The following is a 22,500-nucleotide window of genomic DNA, read 5'->3' as shown; positions in this document are numbered from 1 at the left end:
AAAAATCTGCAGTTTCCAGCTACAATAGTAATTTACAACATTAACAATGTCTACACTGTATTTCTGATCAATTTGATGTTATTTTAATGGACACTTTTTTTTGCTTTTCTTTCAAAAATAAGGACATTTCTAAGTTACCCTAAACTTTTGAATGGTAGTGTATATGTTCGCATGTCTGTCCTTGTACATTACATAGAGGGAATGGTTCATGCTGCCGTGCAATAAAGTCCTATGGCTCCAGCATGTAATGCTATCATCTGGGCATAACTGTGTTACAGAATGGACTGAGGTGCATAACTGTGTTACAGAATGGACTGAGGTGCATAACTGTGTTACAGAATGGACTGAGGTGCATAACTGTGTTACAGAATGGACTGAGGTGCATAACTATGTTACATAATGGACTGAGGTGCATAACTGTGTTACAGAATGGACTGAGGTGCATAACTGTGTTACAGAATGGACTGAGGTGCATAACTGTGTTACAGAATGGACTGAGGTGCATAACTGTGTTACATAATGGACTGAGGTGTATAACTGTGTTACAGAATGGACTGAGGTGTATAACTGTCTTACAGAATGGACTGAGGTGCATAATTGACTACTAATACAGCTGAGACAATTGCCAGCACTCCAGGGTCTCCTGATCAAATAGATAGGAACGGAATAGAATGTAGTGGGATGGAATAGAATGTAGTGGGATGGAATGTTATGGAATAGAATGGAATGTTTTGTAATGGAATATGTTTTTACAGTTGTTTATTTAACCTTTATTTAACTATGAAGTCAGGTAAGAACACATTTGAATTTACAGTAGAATTAAAATGAAATAAATAAAAATAGGACATGGTACAGACATTATTGGGCACAGACAACAACACAAAGGGCAAGAAGGTAGAGACAACAATACATCACGTGAAGCAGCCACAACTGTCAGTAAGAGTATTCATGATTGAGTCTTTGAATGAAGAGATGGAGATAAATCGGTCCTGTTTGAGTGTTTGTTGCAGCTCGTTCCATTCGCTAGCTGCAATGAACTGAAAAGAGGAGCGACCCAGGGATGTGTGTGTTTTGGGAACCTTTAACAGAATATGACTGATAGAATGGGGGTTATATGTGGAGGATGAGGGCTGTAGTAGATATCTCAGATAGGGGGAGTGAGGCCTATGCAGTGGAATGAAATTGATTGTTATGGAATAGAATGGAATGGAATGTTATGTAGTGGAATGGAATGGAATGTTGTGGAATAGAATGGAATTTTATGGAATGGAATAGAATGTAGTGGAAAGGAATGGAATAGAATGGAATGTTATGTAGTGCAATGGAATGTTGTGGAATAGAATGGAATGTTATAGAATGTAGTGGAATGGTATGGAATGGAATAGAATGTAGTGGAATGTATGGAATGTTATGGAATGGAATAGAATGTAGTGGAATGGTATGGAATGTTATGGAATGTAGTGGAATGGTATGGAATGTTATGGAATGGAATAGAATGTAGTGGAATGATATGGAATGTTATGGAATGGAATAGAATGTAGTGGAATGGTATGGAATGTTATGGAATGGAATAGAATGTAGTGGAATGGTATGGAATGGAATAGAATGTAGTGGAATGGTATGGAATGTTATGGAATGGAATAGAATATAGTGGAATGGTATGGAATGTTATGGAATGGAATAGAATGTAGTGGAATGGTATGGAATGTTATGGAATGGAATAGAATGTCGTGGAATGGTATGGAATGTTATGGAATGGAATAGAATGTAGTGGAATGGTATGGAATGTTATGGAATGGAATAGAATGTAGTGGAATGGTATGGAATGTCGTGGAATGGTATGGAATGTTATGGAATGGAATAGAATGTAGTGGAATGGTATGGAATGTTATGGAATGGAATAGAATGTTGTGGAATGGTATGGAATGTTATGGAATGGAATAGAATGTAGTGGAATGGTATGGAATGTTATGGAATGGAATAGAATGTAGTGGAATGGTATGGAATGTTACGTAATGGAAAAGAATGTAGTGGAATGGTATTGAATGTTATGGAATGGAATAGAATGTAGTGGAATGGTATGGAATGTTATGGAATGGAATAGAATGTAGTGGAATGGTATGGAATGTTATGGAATGGAATAGAATGTAGTGGAATGGTATGGAATGTTATGGAATGGAATGTAGTGGAATGGTATGGAATGTTATGGAATGGAATGTAGTGGAATGGTATGGAATGTTATGGAATGGAATGGAATGTAGTGGAATGGTATGGAATGTTATGGAATGGAATGGAATGTAGTGGAATGGTATGGAATGGAATAGAATGTAGTGGAATGGTATGGAATGTTATGGAATGAAATATAATGTAGTGGAATGGTGTGGAATGTTATGGAATGGAATGTAGTGGAATGGTATGGAATGTTATGGAATGGAATGTAGTGGAAGGGTATGGAATGTTATGGAATGGAATGTAGTGGGATGGTATGGAATGAGAAAGTCCTCCAGTACAGGGTGCACATTGCATTTTATTTGATTAGAGCCTCTTGAAACAGCTCTTCCTCATCTCGTCAAGACATTCTCAGAACTTGCTGAGACATGACGGTGCACACCAGAAACAAGCCCTGAAGCCTAATTCTAATATGCAGTTAAACGTGAAACTTATCATTGTGAAAGAGAGACAGTTGGTCAGATTCTGAACAGCAGAGACGTTGCCATGGTGGCAGTGTTTGAATGACAGCTGAGACCCAGCCTGTATCTGACGGGTCACTAGTCATTCAGCCTAAGGAGCTATGCATATTCTCTCTCTCTCTCTCTCTCTTTCTCTCTCTCTCTCTCTCTCTCTCTCTCTCTCTCTCTGAGGAGGGAGGGAGGGAGAAAAGGATGAGGAGGGAGGAGAAGAGGATGAGGAGGGAGGGAGAAAAGGATGAGGAGGGAGGAGAAGAGGATGAGGAGGGAGGAGAAGAGGATGAGGAGGGAGGAGAGGGAAAAGGTTCAAAGCAAGACAGAGGAGATTATTATTATAATTATGAATTATTATAATTATTGGAGAGGACAAGAAGAACAAGGGAAAGTTTAACCTTGACAGACAAGAGTCTAAGTTAGATTGGAGTGAGTGACATGGTGAGAGAGATAGTCAGTGACATGGTGATAGATATAGTCAGTAACATGGTGATAGATATAGTCAGTAACATGGTGAGAGAGATAGTCAGTGACATGGTGATAGAGATAGTCAGTAACATGGTGAGAGAGATAGTCAGTAACATGGTGATAGATATAGTCAGTAACATGGTGAGAGAGATAGTCAGTAACATGGTGATAGAGATAGTCAGTAACATAGTGAGAGAGATAGTCAGTAACATGGTGAGAGAGATAGTCAGTAACATGGTGATAGATATAGTCAGTAACATGGTGAGAGAGATAGTCAGTGACATGGTGATAGATATAATCAGTAACATGGTGAGAGAGATAGTCAGTAACATGGTGATAGATATAGTCAGTAACATGGTGATAGATATAGTCAGTAACATGGTGAGAGAGATAGTCAGAGAGATAGTCAGTAACATGGTGAGAGAGATAGTCAGTAACATGGTGAGAGATAGTCAGTAACATGGTGATAGATATAGTCAGTGACATGGTGAGAGAGATAGTCAGTAACATGGTGAGAGAGATAGTCAGTAACATGGTGATAGAGATAGTCAGTAACATGGTGATAGATATAGTCAGTGACATGGTGAGAGAGATAGTCAGTAACATGGTGAGAGAGATAGTCAGTAACATGATGATAGATATAGTCAGTAACATGGTGATAGATATAGTCAATAACATGGTGAGAGAGATAGTCAGTGACATGGTGATAGAGATAGTCAATAACATGGTGATAGAGATAGTCAGTGATATGGTGATAGATATAGTCAGTGACATGGTGATAGAGATAGTCAGTGACATGGTGATAGATATAGTCAGTAACATGGTGAGAGAGATAGTCAGTAACATGGTGATAGAGATAGTCAGTAACATGGTGATAGAGATAGTCAGTAACATGGTGATAGATATAGTCAGTGACATGGTGAGAGAGATAGTCAGTAACATGGTGAGAGAGATAGTCAGTAACATGATGATAGATATAGTCAGTAACATGGTGATAGATATAGTCAATAACATGGTGAGAGAGATAGTCAGTGACATGGTGATAGAGAAAGTCAATAACATGGTGATAGAGATAGTCAGTGACATGGTGAGAGATATAGTCAGTGACATGGTGATAGAGATAGTCAGTGACATGGTGATAGATATAGTCAGTAACATGGTGAGAGAGATAGTCAGTAACATGGTGATAGAGATAGTTAGTAACATGGTGATAGAGATAGTCAGTGACATGGTGATAGAGATAGTCAATAACATGGTGATAGAGATAGTCAGTGACATGGTGATAGAGATAGTCATTGACATGGTGATAGAGATAGTCAGTGACATGGTGATAGATATAGTCAGTAACATGGTGAGAGAGATAGTCAGTAACATGGTGAAAGAGATAGTCAGTAACATGGTGAGAGAGATAGTCAGTGACATGGTGATAGAGATAGTCAATAACATGGTGATAGAGATAGTCAGTGACATGGTGATAGAGATAGTCAATAACATGGTGATAGAGATAGTCAGTGACATGGTGATAGAGATAGTCAGTGACATGGTGAGAGAGATAGTCAGTGACATGGTGAGAGAGATAGTCAGTGACATGGTGATAGAGATAGTCAGTGACATGGTGAGAGAGGTAGTTAGTAACATGGTGATAGAGATAGTCAATAACATGGTGAGAGAGATAGTCAGTGACATGGTGATAGAGATAGTCAATAACATGGTGATAGAGATAGTCAGTGACATGGTGAGAGATAGTCAGTAACATGGTGAGAGAGATAGTCAGTGACATGGTGATAGATATAGTCAGTGACATGGTGATAGAGATAGTCAGTGACATGGTGATAGAGATAGTCAGTGACATGGTGAGAGAGATAGTCAGTAACATGGTGATAGATATAGTCAATAACATGGTGATAGAGATAGTCAATAACATGGTGATAGAGATAGTCAGTGACATGGTGATAGATATAGTCAGTGACATGGTGATAGAGATAGTCAGTGACATGGTGAGAGAGATAGTCAGTAACATGGTGATAGAGATAGTCAGTAACATGGTGATAGAGATAGTCAGTGACATGGTGAGAGATAGTCAGTAACATGGTGAGAGAGATAGTCAGTGACATGGTGATAGATATAGTCAGTGACATGGTGATAGAGATAGTCAGTGACATGGTGAGAGAGATAGTCAGTGACATGGTGAGAGAGATAGTCAGTGACATGGTGATAGATATAGTCAGTGACATGGTGATAGAGATAGTCAGTGACATGGTGAGAGAGATAGTCAGTGACATGGTGAGAGAGATAGTCAGTGACATGGTGAGAGAGATAGTCAGTGGCATGGTGATAGAGATAGTCAGTGACATGGTGATAGGTATAGTCAGTGACATGGTGAGAGAGATAGTCAGTGACATGGTGAGAGAGATAGTCAGTGACATGGTGAGAGAGATAGTCAGTGACATGGTGATAGAGATGGTCAGTGACATGGTGAGAGAGATGGTGGGAGAGGGGGAGACAGAGTGGGGGAGGGAGAGGGGGAGACAGAGTGGGGGAGGGGGAGACAGAGTGGGAGAGGGGGAGACAGTGTGTGTGTGTGTGTGTGTGTGTGTGTGTGTGTGTGTGTGTGTGTGTGTTTTCTTACTTCGGGTTTCCATTGCCTATGCATTGTATAATGAACTTCTCTCCCTCTCTGGGCAGATCGTTCTGAGGCTGGATAGTGACATCTGGGGTGACTAGAGAAAAGACCCAACATACAGTAACATTACATACACTGGAGAAGATACACACACACACACACACACACACACTGCTACACACACACTGCTACACACAGGTATGAGCAAACTAACATAATAGCCTAACCTAGCTTCTGCATCTGCATTGCTTGCTCTCTGGGGTTTTAGGCTGCGTATTGACTGCAGATGTAAAAAGTTATTTCTATAATGAACGTGATTGATTGACTCAGCTGTAGCACTGACAGAGTGGTAAACATACGAGTCCCCTGCAGGTGGCAGTATACACATGACCAGCCGTAGCAGCAGTACTGAGAGGCAGAACATAACTGCATAAGGAGAGTCACATTTCTTAGAAGCACATCTCCTTGGATCCTGGTCTCACATTTCCTCTCCTCACCTCGCTTTCCTCTGTCATTTTCAAAAGGAGGCGATGAGAGGATGTGATGAAAGGACTCAAGGTATCAGTGAAAGGGCCATAGTCTGGGCTACCGTACAGTATGGTGATGACATGCACGAGGTTGCAGTGGCAGGGCTTGGCCAGTGGGGGCAGCACTTACACAGGACTCTGATGGGCTGTTCGGTCCACTTCTCACCCGGGGACAGAGAAGGGTGGTCAACAGCACAGCCGATCAGGGTGTTGTCGTCGCTACGACCCACCGTCAGAGTCAGCTCACTGATCACTGTGTAGGTGGCCTCGTCTGGATTAGTCTCCACCACGTCAGGACGACCTGGACGTGCATACACAGAGACACACACATACACAGAGACACACATACACAGAGACACACACATACACAGAGACACACACATACACAGAGACACACATACACAGAGACACACATACACAGAGACACACGTACACAGAGACACACGTACACAGAGACACACACATACACAGAGACACACATACACAGAGACACACACATACACAGAGACACACACATACACAGAGACACACACATGCACAGAGACACACATACACAGAGACACACATACACAAAGACACACATACACAGAGACACACACATACACGGAGACACACATACACACAAATTGTCACCATGGATACTCCTTTTAAATGTCATTGTATAAAATGGTTAGATAATACTATCACGGTATGATATAATACTACCACTATATGACTATATGATATAATACTATCTATCACTGTATGATATAATACTACCACTATATGATATAATATTATCACTGTATGATATAATACTACTATGATATAATACTACCAATATATGATATAATACTACCACTATATGATATAATACTACTATGATATAATACTACCACTATATGATATAATACTATCACTGTATGATATAATACTACCACTAAATGATATAATACTATAACAGTATGATATAATACTACTATGATATAATACTACCACTGTATGATATAATACTATCACTGTATGATATAATACTACTATGATATAAGACTACCACTATATGATATAATACTACTATGATATAATACTACCACTATACGATATAATACTACCACTATATGATATAATCCTACTATGATATAATACTACCACTATATGATATAATACTACTATGATATAATACTACTACTATATGATATAATACTATCACTGTATGATATAATACTACCACTAAATGATATAATACTATAACGGTATGATATAATACTATCACTGTATGATATAATACTATCACTGTATGATATACTACTACTACTCTATGATATAATACTACCACTAAATGATATAATACTATAACGGTATGACATAATACTACCACTATATGATATAATACTATCACTGTATGATATAATACTACTACTGTATGATATAATACTACTATGATATAATACTACCACTGTATAATATAATACTACTATGGTATAATACTACCACTATATGATATAATACAATCACTGTATGATATAATACTACCACTGTATGACATAATACTATCACTGAATGATATAACACTACTATGATATACTACTACTGTATGATATAATACTACCACTGTATGATATAATACTATCACTGAATGATATAATAATACTATGATATAATACTACTACTTAATGATATAATACTACCACTGTATGATATAATACTATCACTGAATGATATCATACTACTATGATATAATACTACCACTGTATGATATAATACTACCACTGTATGATATAATACTACTATGATATAATACTACCACTATATGATATAATACTACCACTGTATGATATAATACTATCACTGAATGATATCATACTACTATGATATAATACTACCACTGTATGATATAATACTACCAGTGTATGATATAATACTACTATGATACAATACTACCACTATATGATATAATACTACCACTGTATGATATAATACTATCACTGAATGATATAATACTACTATGATATAATACTACCACTGAATGATATAATACTACTACTGTATGATATAATACTACCACTGTATGATATAATACTACCACTATATGATATAATACTATCACTGAATGCTATAATACTACTACTGTATGGTATAATACTACTACTGTATGATATAATAACATCACTGTGTGGTATAATACTACTACTGTATGATATAATACTACTACTGTATGATATAATACTACTACTGTATGATATAATAACATCACTGTATGGTATAATACTACTACTGTATGATATAATACTACCACTGTATGATATAATACTATCACTGAATGATATAATACTACTATGATATAATACTGTATGATATAGTACTACCACAATATGATATAATACTATCACTGTCTGAAAAGCTGCTTGTCACATTAGTTTATATTCAAGATACAGAAATACCACTGACTGAAAAACCACTCGAGTAATATTTCAGTAATATGACATGGATGATATTTCTCTTTCTCCTTTACTCTGTCTCTCTCTCTCTCTTTCTCATTCATGCACCCAAGCACCAGTGCGCACACACACAAACGCACACACACACGCGCACACGCACAAACACACACACACACACACACACACACACTTAGGGGCTGGCTACAGTTCAAATCTGGGGATGCACCATAATGATACCATAAATGTTGATTATGTCAGCGTTCCAAATGACACCCTATTCTCTATATAGTGCACTACTTTTGACTAGAGTCCATAGGACTTTGGTCAAAAGTTGTGCACTAAACAGGGAATAGGGATCCATTTGGGATGCAACCTTGGATGCAACCTACATCCAATTTAATCCAAACACATTAATCCATTCAGCTGATCAATAGCTCTTACCCTTACATAGAGAACAAGAGCATTCATATTTAAAGCCTCTTCACAGCTCTTAGCCCCTTCCATTCATTCAATTAAACCCTCTTCAGATTCAGTTCCTGAATCTCCCAACCATCATCCTTATTTTTTGCTTTATCCTTCCTACTTTTCCTTCACTGACCCTTCCCTCATAGCTTGTATTGTCTCTCTCACTGCGTTCCAAATGTCACCCTGTTGCCTATGTAGTTCACTATTTCTGACCAGAGCCCTGTGGATTGAACTGAACTACAGCCCCCCCCCCCCCCCCCCCCCCTCCTGTCTCTCTCCTAATACAGCCCCTCCCTCTCCTGTCTATCTCATAATACGGCCCCTCCCTCTCCTGTCTCTCTCCTAATACGGCCCCTCCCTCTCCTGTCTCTCTCCTAATACGGCCCCTCCCTCTCCTGTCTCTCTCCTAATACAGCCCCTCCCTCTCCTGTCTCTCTCCTAATACGGCCCCTCCCTCTCCTGTCTCTCTCCTAATACGACCCCTCCCTCTCCTGTCTCTCTCCTAATACGGCCCCTCCCTCTCCTGTCTCTCTCCTAATACAGCCCCTCCCTCTCCTGTCTCTCTCCTAATACAGCCCCTCCCTCTCCTGTCTCTCTCCTAATACAGCCCCTTCCTCTCCTGTCTCTCTCCTAATCCAGCCCCTCCCTCTCCTGTCTTCTCTCCTAATACAGCCCCTCCCTCTCCTGTCTCTCTCCTAATACGACCCCCCCTCTCCTGTCTCTCTCCTAATACAGCCCCTCCCTCTCCTGTCTCTCTCCTAATACAGCCCCTCCCTCTCCTGTCTCTCTCCTAATACAGCCCCTTCCTCTCCTGTCTCTCTCCTAATACAGCCCCTCCCTCTCCTGTCTTCTCTCCTAATACAGCCCCTCCCTCTCCTGTCTCTCTCCTAATACGACCCCCCCTCTCCTGTCTCTCTACTAATACAGCCCCTCCCTCTCATGTCTCTCTCCTAATACGACCCTCCCTCTCCTGTCTCTCTCGTAATCGGCCGTTCCCTCTTCTTTCTCCCCCTCTCTCTGCCTCCCCCTCTCTCCCGCCTCTCTTCCCCTTTCCCTCCCTCCCTCCCTCCCTCCCTCCCTCCCTCCCTCCCTCCCTCCCTCCCTCCCTCTCTCTGCCTCCCCCTCTCTCCCGCCTCTCTTCCCCTTTCCCTCCCTCCCTCCCTCCCTCTCCCTCTCCCCCTCTTCCTCCCCTCTGAGCCTCTTTAATCTCTGTAAGCCTGTCAAAGGAGCAGCAGTGAGTGGCGATCTATGCGCTCGTTTCTCTCAGTTAGCTTCTTACAGCACATTGCTCAATTCCTGTGGCCCAAATGGCCTTATAGGACCTGGCCAAAAGTAGTGCCCTACATATGTTATAGGGTGCTATTTGGGATACAAACGTTGCATGAGAGGGTGTCATAATAACACATTGACCCATGATGCTCCTCTCCTCAGCCTCTCCTCGGTCCCTTTCTTCAGCCATAATACTGTCTGAAGAGCCTAGTGGGTGTGTAGCAGGGACACAGCAGCACACACATTAACTGTCACACAGGGTTGAGCTCATAAAGACTCCAACACCAGGGGAGGCTCTCCTCTCATAAAGACTCCAACACCAGGGGAGGCTCTCCTCTCATAAAGACTCCAACACCAGGGGAGGCTCTCCTCTCATAAAGACTCCAACACCAGGGGAGGCTCTCCTCTCATAAAGACTCCAACACCAGGGAGAGGCTCTCCTCTCATAAAGACTCCAACACCAGGGGGAGGCTCTCCTCTCATAAAGACTCCAACACCAGGAGAGGCTCTCCTCTCATAAAGACTCCAACACCAGGGGGAGGCTCTCCTCTCATAAAGACTCCAACACCAGGGGAGGCTCTCCTCTCATAAAGACTCCAACACCAGGGGAGGCTCTCCTCTCATAAAGACTCCAACACCAGGGAGAGGCTCTCCTCTCATAAAGACTCCAACACCAGGGGAGGCTCTCCTCTCATAAAGACTCCAACACCAGGGGAGGCTCTCCTCTCATAAAGACTCCAACACCAGGGGGAGGCTCTCCTCTCATAAAGACTCCAACACCAGGGGAGGCTCTCCTCTCATAAAGACTCCAACACCAGGGGGAGGCTCTCCTCTCATAAAGACTCCAACACCAGGGGAGGCTCTCCTCTCATAAAGACTCCAACACCAGGGAGAGGCTCTCCTCTCATAAAGACTCCAACACCAGGGGGAGGCTCTCCTCTCATAAAGACTCCAACACCAGGGGGAGGCTCTCCTCTCATAAAGACTCCAACACCAGGGGAGGCTCTCCTCTCATAAAGACTCCAACACCAGGGAGAGGCTCTCCTCTCATAAAGACTCCAACACCAGGGGGAGGCTCTCCTCTCATAAAGACTCCAACACCAGGGGGAGGCTCTCCTCTCATAAAGACTCCAACACCAGGGGGAGGCTCTCCTCTCATAAAGACTCCAACACCAGGGGGAGGCTCTCCTCTCATATAGACTCCAACACCAGGGGGAGGCTCTCCTCTCATAAAGACTCCAACACCAGGGAGAGGCTCTCTGTCTACCCCTCTGTCTCTCTCTCCCATCTACCCCCCCTCTCTCTCCCATATACCCCCTCTTCCATCTGCCCTCACTCTCTCCCCTGTCTACCCACCTCTCTCCTGTCTACCTCTCCAGTCTCCTTCTCCCTCTCCCTCCCTAACCCTTCCCTCCATCCTTCCCCTCCTCTCCCCCTCCACCCTTACCTGTAAGTTCCTCCTGGTTCCTGTACCAGCGTAGTTTGGCGGGGGGCTTGCTCCCGGAGCTGGTGCAGGTGAGGGTGACCTTACCCCCCTCCTGGACAGTGTCTTCATAGCCAGAGATCTGGGGCTTATCAGGGACCCCTGGGGGGGGACATTGACATTGACATTGACTTTTGAACAAAGCTCTCGAGGCTACGGTAAAAATGTATGTACCAACTCCAGATTGCTCCTTTAAAACACAGACATACATACAGAAGACATGCAGACAGAATACAGTACATAATTACACTACAGGCATACAGTAGAGACAGACTGGAATACAGGACAGAATTACACTACAGGCATACAGTAGAGACAGACTGGAATACAGGACAGAATTACACTACAGGCATACAGTAGAGACAGACTGGAATACAGGACAGAATTACACTACAGGCATACAGTAGAGACAGACTGGAATACAGGACAGAATTACACTACAGGCATACAGTAGAGACAGACTGGAATACAGGACAGAATTACACTACAGGCATACAGTAGAGACAGACTGGAATACAGGACAGAATTACACTACAGGCATACAGTAGAGACAGACTGGAATACAGGACAGAATTACACTACAGGCATACAGTAGAGACAGACTGGAATACAGCCAGTGGACGTACAGAGACTATAGTCTACACCCCCTTGAACATTTTTCATATTTTGTTGCGTTACAATGCGGGATTGAGATAGATTTCATTGTATTTCTTTGGCATTGAACTACACAAAATACGCCATAACGTCAAAGTGAAACGAAAAATGTAACTTTAAAATAATAATAATAATAATAATAAAAATGTATAAATTACTGTCGTTGTGTAAGTGTTCAAAAAAAATGTTTAGGCAAGCCTATATTAGTTCAGAAGTCAAATGTTGCTTAACAAATCACATAATATGTTACATGGACTCACTCTTTGTTCTGTTGTAGGAGTAGTCCCAGGAGGATATTGAACTGTGTGCTAGGTTGATTCCTGTCATTACCTTCTTGCCCTTTGTGCTGTTGTCTATGCCCAATAATGTTTTTTTTACCATGTTTTGTGTTGCTACTATGTTACATGGACTCACTCTGTGTGAAATAATAGGAGTTGACATGAGTTTTTAATAACTAACCCTTCCTCTGTCCCCCATACAACATCTGTAAAATCCCTCCGTCAAGTATTGCATTTCAAGCGCAGATTCAACCACAAAGACCAGGGAGCTTTCCGAAAGCCTCGTACAGAAAGGCGGTGATTGGTAGATGGGTAACAATTATAAATCAGACACTGATTATCTTTAAGCGTGATCAAGTTTATATTTATGCTGTGGATGATGTATTAAACCACCCAGATACAAAGATACAGTCGTCCTTCTGAACTGAGCTGCAGGACAGGAAGGAAACTGGGTTGTCACCATGAGGCTTTTGGTGATTTTAAAACCACTACAGAGTTCAATGTCTGTAATGGGAGAAAACTGAGGATGGATCAACAACATTGTAGTGACTCCACAATAATGACCTAAATGACAGAGTGAAAAGAAGAATAAAAATATACAGGATATAAATATAAAAAAACATGAATATACACTATATATGCAAAATAATGTGGACACCACTTCAAATGAATGGATTCGGCTATTTCAGCCACATCAGTTGCTGACAGGTGTATCAAATCGAGCACACAGCCATGCAATCTCCATAGACAAACATTGGCAGTAGAATGGCCTTACTGAAGAGCTCAGAGACTTTCAACGTGGCACCGTCATAGGATGCCACCTTTCCAACAACTCAGTTCGTCAAATTTCTGCCCTGACAGAGCTGCCCCGGTCAACTGTAAATGCTGTGAAATGGAAACGTCTAAAAGCAACAACAGCTCAGCCGCGAAGTAGTAGGTCACACAAGCTCACAAAACGGGACCGTCGAGTGCGGAAGCACATAGCGTGTAAAAATCGTCTGTCCTCGGTTGCGCCACTCACTACCAAGTTTAACACTGCCTCTGGAAGCAAGGTCAGCACAATAACTGTTCATCAGGAGCTTCATGAAATGGGTTTCCATGGCCGAGCAGCTGCACACAAGCCTAAGATCACCATGTGGAATGCCAAGCGCCAGCTGGAGTGGTGTAAAGCTCGCCGCCATTGGACTCTGGAGCAGTGGAAACGCATTCTCTGGAGTGATGAATCACGCTTCACCATCTGGCAGTCTGACAGGCTATGCCAGGAGAACGCTACCTGCCCCAATGCATAGTGCCAAATGTAAAGTTTGGTGGAGGAGGAATAATGGTCTGGGTCTGTTTTTCATGGTTCGGGCTAGGCGCCTTAGTTCCAGTGAAGGGAAATCTTAACGCTACAGCAAACAATGCCATTCTAGACAATTATTTGCTTCCAACTTTGTGGCAACAGTTTGGGGAAGGCCCTTTCCTGTTTCAGCATGACAATGCCCCTGTGCACAAAGCGACACAACACAACACATGGAATGGCACTCAAGAAGGTTATACAAACAACAGACAACATGCAATATTCTGCAATACCTGCAGACATACACATTAATTCAATGTAGATTGCATACACATATAGATAGTGTATGCTGCCAACACCCAGACAAAGAAACCAAGTAAACAAACAGTCCTCTACTAGTGTACCAAGTAAACATACAGTCCTCCACTACCGTACCAAGTAAACATACAGTCCTCCACTACTGTACCAAGTAAACATACAGTCCTCCACTACTGTACCAAGTAAACATACAGTCCTCCACTACTGTACCAAGTAAACATACAGTCCTCCACTACTGTACCAAGTAAACATACAGTCCTCCACTACTGTAGTAAACATACTGCCGGAAGATCTGGAATTGAATAGGTTACACACACAATATACAACACATGCACACACCTAGCACGGTGACGGTGGCGCGGGCAGTGCGGACAGGCATGGTGAAGATAGAGCAGGTGTACTCTCCTTCGTCTGACAGCTGCACATTTCCAATGGTGATGGACAGCTCTGTGCCTGTAGACCGGTTGAGCTGGATACGGTTATCTCTCAGAGCTGGGAGAGAGAGAGAGGAGAGAGAGGGGAGAGGGGAGAGAGGGGAGAGAGGGGAGAGAGAGAGAGAGAGAGAGAGATAGATAGAGAGAGAGAGAGAGAAAGAGAGAGAGAGAGAGAGAGGAGAGAGGGGAGAGAGAGAGAGAGAGAGAGGAGAGAGAGAGAGGAGAGAGGGGAGAGAGGGGGGAGAGAGAGAGGAGAGAGGGGGAGAGAGAGAGAGAGAGAGAGAGAGGGGAGAGAGATAGAGAGAGGGGAGAGAGGGGAGAGAGAGAGGAGAGAGGGGAGAGAGAGAGAGTGAGAGAGAGAGGGAGAGAGGGGAGAGAGGGGAGAGAGGGGAGAGAGAGAAGGGAGAGAGGGGGGAGAGAGAGAAAGAGAGAGAGAGAGGAGAGAGGGGAGAGAGAGGGGAGAGAGGGGAGAGAGGGGAGAAAGGGGAGAGAGGGGAGAGAGAGAGAGAGCGAGGGGAGAGGGGAAAGAGAGAGAGAGAGAGGAGAGAGGGGAGAGAGAGAGAGAGAGGGGAGAGAGAGGAGAGAGAGAGAGGGGAGAGAGAGAGAGGGGAGAGAGGGGAGAGAGAGAGAGATAGAGAGAGAGAGAGGAGAGAGGGGAGAGAGAGAGAGCGAGAGAGAGAGAGAGAGAGAGAGATGGGGGGGCAGAGGGAGGGAGAACATGAGGGAGCGGGGGAGAAAGTGGAGGGGACAAGGCAGACAGGGTAGAGGAGAATAGAACAAGGGGGCAGAAGAAGAAGAGGCATAAACCCTTTGTCACCCAAACAGCAGGCAGGGAAGCACACACAGTCAGCTGAAGGATAATTGAGCACTGATCACTGTAGGTTATGGGAGGATGATGAAATAGTAGGAAACACATTGTATCTACGCATGATAGCTTTGACCTCTATATGTAATCTGATATGACTGTGTCTGGGCTCATAACTGTGTGTCTGAATCTTGTAACACACACACAGTACATACAGTATATACAGTACTAACAGTAAATACATACAGTATATACAGTACTAACAGTAAATACATACAGTATATACAGTACTAACAGTAAATACATACAGTATATACAGTACTAACAGTAAATACATACAGTATATACAGCACTAACATTAAATACATACAGTATATACAGTACTAACAGTAAATACATACAGTATATACAGTACTAACAGTAAATATATACAGTATATACAGTACTAACAGTAAATACATACAGTATATACAGTACTAACAGTAAATACATACAGTATATACAGTACTAACAGTAAATACATACAGTATATACAGTACTAACAGTAAATACATACAGTATATACAGCACTAACATTAAATACATACAGTATATACAGTACTAACAGTAAATACATACAGTATATACAGTACTAACAGTAAATATATACAGTATATACAGTACTAACAGTAAATATATACAGTATATACAGTACTAACAGTAAATATATACAGTATATACAGTACTAACAGTAAATACATACAGTATATACAGTACTAACAGTAAATATACAGTATATACAGTATATACAGGACTAACAGTAAATACATACAGTATATACAGTACTAACAGTAAATATATACAGTATATACAGTATATACAGTACTAACAGTAAATACATACAGTATATACAGTATATACAGTACTAACAGTAAATACATACAGTATATACAGTACTAACAGTAAATACATACAGTATATACAGTACTAACAGTAAATTCATACAATACTAACAGTACATACAGTACATGCATACATTACATACAGTAAATACAGTATATACACACAGTATATACACACAGTACATACATACAGTACTAACATACATACAGTACTAATACAGTACTAACAGTACTAAATACAGTATATACACACAGTATATACACACAGTACATACATACAGTAAATTAACACAGTACATACACAGAGTACATACAGTAGATACAATACAGCGCATACAGTAAATACATACAGTATATACAGTACTAACAGTAAATTCATACAGTACTAATAGTACATACAGTACATACATACATTACATACAGTAAATACAGTATGTACATACAATACACACAGTACATACATACAGTACATACAGTAAATACACACAGTACATACATGCAGTACATACAGTCAGTACATACAGTCAGTACATACAGTAAAAACATACAGTACATAAACTACCGTCACTTGGAAATATCCTTGTTTTTGAAAGAAATGAACATTTTTGTCCGTTAAAATAACATCAAAATGATCAGAAATACAGTGTAGACATTGTTAATGTTGTAAATGACTATTGTAGCTGGAAACGGCTGGTTTTTAATGGAATATCTACATTAGGCGTATAGAGGCCCATTATCAGCAACCATCACTCCTGTGTTCCAATGGCACGTTGTGTTAGCTAATCCAAGTTGATCATTTTTAAAGGCTAATTGATCATTAGAAAACCATTTTGCAATTATGTTAGCACAGCTGAAAACTGTTGTTCTGATTAAGAAGCAATAAAACTGGCCTCCTTTAGACTAGTTGAGTATCTGGAGCATCCGCATTTGTGGGTTCGATTACAGGCTCAAAATGGCCAGAAACAAATAACTTTCTTCTGAAACTCATCAGTCTATTCTTGTTCTGAGAAATGAAGGCTATTCCATGTAAGAAATTGTCAAGAAACTGAAGATCTCGTACAACGCTGTGTACTACTCCCTTCACAAAACAGCGCAAACTGGCTCTAACCAGAATAGAAAGAGGAGTGGGAGGCCCCGGTGCACAACTGAGCAAGAGGACAAGTACATTAGAGTGTCTTGTTTGAGAAACAAACGCCTCACAAGTTCTCAACTGGCAGCTTCATTAAATAGTACCCGCAAAACACCAGTCTCAATGTCAACATTGAAGAGACAACTCCGGAAATATGGCCTTCTAGACAGTTGCAAAGAAAAAGCCATATCTCAGACTGGCCATTAAAAATAAAAGATTAAGATGGGCAAAAGAACACAGACACTGGACAGAGGAAGATTGGAAAAAAGTGTTACGGACAGACGAATCTAAGTTTGAGGTGTTCGGATACCAGAAGAAGAACATTCGTGAGATGCAGAAAAAAATGAAAAGATGCTGGAGGAGTGCTTGACGCCATCTGTCAAGCATGGTGGAGGCAATGTGATGGTCTGGGGATGCTTTGGTGGTGGTAAAGTGGGAGATTTGTACAGGGTAAAAGGGATCTTGAAGAACGGAGCCAATTTCCTCCTACAACAGGACAATGACCCAAAGCACAGCTCAAAACTATGCAATAACTATTTAGGGAAGAAGCAGTCAGCTGGTATTCTATCTATAATGGAGTGGCCAGCACAGTCACCGGATCTCAACCCTATTGAGCTGTTGTGGGAGCAGCTTGTCCGTATGGTACGTAAGAAGTGCCCATCAAGCCAATCCAACTTGTGGGAGGTGCTTCGGGAAGCATGGGGTGAAATCTCTTCAGATTACCTCAACCAATTGACAACTAGAATGCCAAAGGTCCGCAGGGCTGTAATTGCTGCAAATGGAGGATTCTTTGATGAAAGAAAAGTTTGAAGGACAAAATTATTATTTCAATTAAACATTATTTATAACCAATGTCTTGACTATATTTCCTATTCATTTTGCATCTCATTTCATGTATGTTTTCATGGAAAACAAGGACATTTCTAAGTGACCCCAAACTTTTGAAGGGTACTGTATAAATACAGTAAATACATACAGTAAATATATACAGTGAATACAGTAAATACATACAGTACATATAGTAAATACAATACAGGTAAATACATACAGTTAATACAGTAAATACAGTCAATACAGTAAATGCATATAGTAAATATATACAGTAAATACAGTAAATACATACAGTACATATATACAGTAAATACAGTAAATACACTAAATCGATACAGTAAATAGATACAGTAAATACAGTAAATACATACAGTAGATATATACAGTAAATACAGTAAATACAGTAAATACACTAAATCGATACAGTAAATAGATACAGTAAATACAGTAAATACATACAGTAGATATATACAGTAAATACAGTAAATACATACAGAACATACATACAGTAAATACAGTAAATACATACAGTAAATACATACAGTAAATACATACAGTAAATACATACAGTAAATACAGTACATATATACAGTAAATACAGTAAATATATACAGTAAATACAGTCAATACAGTTAATACAGTAAATACAATTAATACAGTAAATACAATTAATACAGTAAATACAGTCAATACAGTAAATACAGTTAATACAGTAAATACATACAGTACATATATACAGTAAATACAGTAAATACATACAGTAAATACAGTCAATACAGTTAATACAGTAAATACAATTAATACACTAAATACAATTAATACAGTAAATACAGTCAATGCAGTAAATACAGTTAATACAGTAAATACAGTCAATACAGTAAATACAGTTAATACAGTAATACAGTCAATACAGTAAATACATACAGTAAATACAGTAAATACAGTAAATACATACAGTAAATACAGTAAATACATACAGTAAATACAGTAAATACATGCAGTACATTCACCCCTTTCATCTTTTCTGTCTCACATTCTATTAGACTTCTCTCCCTCCCACTCTTCTCAAACATAAACACACCTCTCTCTCTCCCTCCTCTCTCTCTCTCTCTCTCTCTCTCTCGCCTTCCTTTCCCTCCCTCCCTCCCTCCCTCCCTCCCTCCCTCCCTCCCTCCCTCCCTCCCTCCCTCCCTCCCTCCCTCCCTCCCTCCCTCCCTCCCTTCTCTCCTCTCTCTTTCTCTCTTTCTCTCCCTCTATCTCTCTCTCTCTCTCTCTCTCTCTCTCTCTCTCTCTCCTCTCCTCTCGTCTCCTCTCCTCTCTTCTCCCCCTCCCTCCCTCCCTCACACTCTCTTCTTCTCCAACATAAACACACCTCTCCCTCTCCCTCCTCTCCTCTCTCTCTCCCTCTCCCTCTCCCTCCTCTTCTTTCTTATGCACACACCTCTCTCCCTCCCTCTCTCTCTCTCTCTCTCGCCTTCCTTTCCCTCCCTCCCTCCCTCCCTCCCTCCCTCCCTCCCTCCCTTCTCTCCTCTCTCTTTCTCTCTTTCTTTCCCTCTTTCTCTCTCTCTCTCTCTCGCTCCCTCTCTCTCTCTCTCTCTCTCCCTCCTCTTCTCTCTCATGCACACAAATCTCTCTCCCTCTCTCTCCCTCTCTCTCTCCCTCCTCTTCTCTCTCATGCACACACTTCTCTCCCCCTCTCTCTCCCTCTCTCTCTCCCTCCTCTTCTCTCTAATGCACACACTTCTCTCTCCCTCTCTCTCTCCGTCCTCTTCTCTCCCCCTCCTCTTCTCTCTCATGCACACACTTCTCTCTCCCTCTCTCTCCCCCTCTCTCTCCCTCCTCTTCTCTCTCATGCACACACTTCTCTCTCCCTCTCTCTCACCCTCCTCTTTCTCATGCACACACTTCTCTCCCCCATCTCTCTCTCAGACTCTTGTCTTTCTGTCTGTCTTTCTCTGTGTGTATCTGTCTAATATGCAGACGTGAGTATGTGTGCGTGAGTGCGTGTGTCTGTCTCCCTCTCTTTCAAATGCAAAATGCTTTAATGGCATGAATGACAAGGTCAATGTTGCCAAAGCGAAGTGATTATAATTATATTGTAATTAAAGTGATACACATAACAACAACTATCTCTCTCTCTGTCTCTGTCTCTGTCTCTCTCTGTAGAATGCCTCTCTCTCTGTCTCTGTCTCTCTCTGTAGAATGCCTCTCTCTCTGTCTCTCTCTGCAGCATGCCTCTCTGTCTCTATGTCTCTCTCTGAAGCATGCCTCTCTCTCTGTCTCTATGTCTCTCTCTGAAGCATGCCTCTCGGTCTCTATGTCTCTCTCTCTGTCTCTCTCTGCAGCATGCCTCTCTGTCTCTATGTCTCTCTCTGAAGCATGCCTATGTCTCTATGTCTCTCTCTGAAGCATGCCTCTGTCTCTATGTCTCTCTCTGAAGCATGCCTCTCGGTCTCTATGTCTCTCTCTCTGTCTCTCTCTGCAGCATGCCTCTCTCTCTGTCTCTATGTCTCTCTCTGAAGCATGCCTCTCGGTCTCTATGTCTCTCTCTCTGTCTCTCTCTGCAGCATGCCTCTCTCTCTGTCTCTATGTCTCTCTCTGAAGCATGCCTCTCGGTCTCTATGTCTCTCTCTCTGTCTCTCTCTGCAGCATGCCTCTCTGTCTCTATGTCTCTCTCTGAAGCATGCCTCTCTGTCTCTATGTCTCTCTCTGAAGCATGCCTATCGGTCTCTCTGTCTCTCTCTCTGTCTCTCTCTGCAGCATGCCTCTCTCTCTGTCTCTGTGTCTCTCTTTGTTCTTCACTGGTTGCCCTTTTCTTGCGGCAACAGGTCACAAATCTTGCTGCTGTGATGGCACACTGTGGTATTTCACCCAGTAGATATGGGAGTTTATTAAAATTGGATTTGCTTTCAAATTCTTTGTGGCTCTGTGTAATCTGAAGGAAATATGTCTCTCTAATACGGTCATACATTTGGCAGGTTAGAAAGTGCAGCTCAGTTTCCACCTCATTTTGTGGGCAGTGTACACATAGCCTGTCTTCTCTTGAGAGCCAGGTCTGCCTACGGTGGCTTTTCTCTCTCTGTCTCTGTGTCTTTCTCTCTGCATAGCATGACTATCTCTGCCAGTGTCTGTGTGTCTGCAAAGTATGCTTAACATCCCAGCTGTCTGTCTGTGTCTCTGCCAGTGCTTCCTCTTCATGGTTTATCAGTAACCAAGGTCTGTTCATTTGTCTTCATGTAGCTTCGGTGTGCTCCCCTGCTCCCTCCGGACCCTCCCCGAAACTATATGTCTCCCTAATTCACTTTTCCTTCCCCTTTACTCCCTCTTTCTCTCTAACTCTCTTTATTCACCTCTCTTTTGCTCTTTCTCTTTCTCTGCCTCTCTCTCTGTCTCTCTCTCTCCCTCTCTCTCTGCCTGTCTCTCTCTGTCTCTCTCTCTCCCTCTCTCTCTGCCTGTCTCTCTCTCTCTCTCTCTCTCTCTCTCTCTCTCTGTCTCTCTCTCTCCCTCTCTCTCTGCCTGTCTCTCTCTCTCTCTCTCTCTCTCCCTCTCTGTCTCTCTCTCTTTCTCTCTCTCCCTCTCTCTCTGCCTGTCTCTCTCTCTCTCTCTCTCTCTCTCTCTCTCTCCCTCTCCCTCCCTGTCTCTCTTTCTGTCTCTCTCTCTGTCTCTCTCTGTCTCTCTCTCTCTCTCTCTCTGTCTCTCTCTCTCTCTCTCTCTGTCTCTCTCTTTCTCTCTCTCAATTCAATTCAATTCAATTCAAGGGCTTTATTGGCAAGGGAAACATGTGTTAACATTGCCAAAGCAAGTGAGGTAGATAATATATAAAGTGAATATATAAAGTGAAATAAACAATAACAATTAACAGTAAACATTACACATACAGAAGTTTCAAAACAATAAAGACATTACAAATGTCATATTATATATATACAGTGTTTTAACAATGTACAAATGGTAAAGG

At 41.8% G+C, this 22,500-nt stretch overlaps 1 protein-coding gene across 4 annotated transcripts in view; it reads right to left on the bottom strand.

Moving 5' to 3' along the window:
* Positions 1-22,500, bottom strand: part of LOC110511052 (cell adhesion molecule 3) — a 113,673-nt gene that overhangs the window by 16,211 nt on the left and 74,962 nt on the right. For all 4 annotated transcript variants that reach the window (XM_036986489.1, XM_036986488.1, XM_036986490.1 and 1 more), the window contains 4 exons: positions 14,802-14,954; positions 11,898-12,035; positions 6,430-6,600; positions 5,779-5,869 (listed from right to left, as the gene is read on the bottom strand). In XM_036986489.1, the coding sequence (XP_036842384.1) occupies positions 5,779-5,869; positions 6,430-6,600; positions 11,898-12,035; positions 14,802-14,954 (553 nt within the window). The remainder of the gene's footprint in view (positions 1-5,778; positions 5,870-6,429; positions 6,601-11,897; positions 12,036-14,801; positions 14,955-22,500) is intronic.

Source organism: Oncorhynchus mykiss, chromosome 8, assembly GCF_013265735.2.
Source record: "Oncorhynchus mykiss isolate Arlee chromosome 8, USDA_OmykA_1.1, whole genome shotgun sequence".
NCBI lineage: Eukaryota > Metazoa > Chordata > Actinopteri > Salmoniformes > Salmonidae > Oncorhynchus > Oncorhynchus mykiss.
Note: the sequence above shows the minus strand (reverse complement) of the source record. Positions and strands in the feature narration are given on the sequence as shown.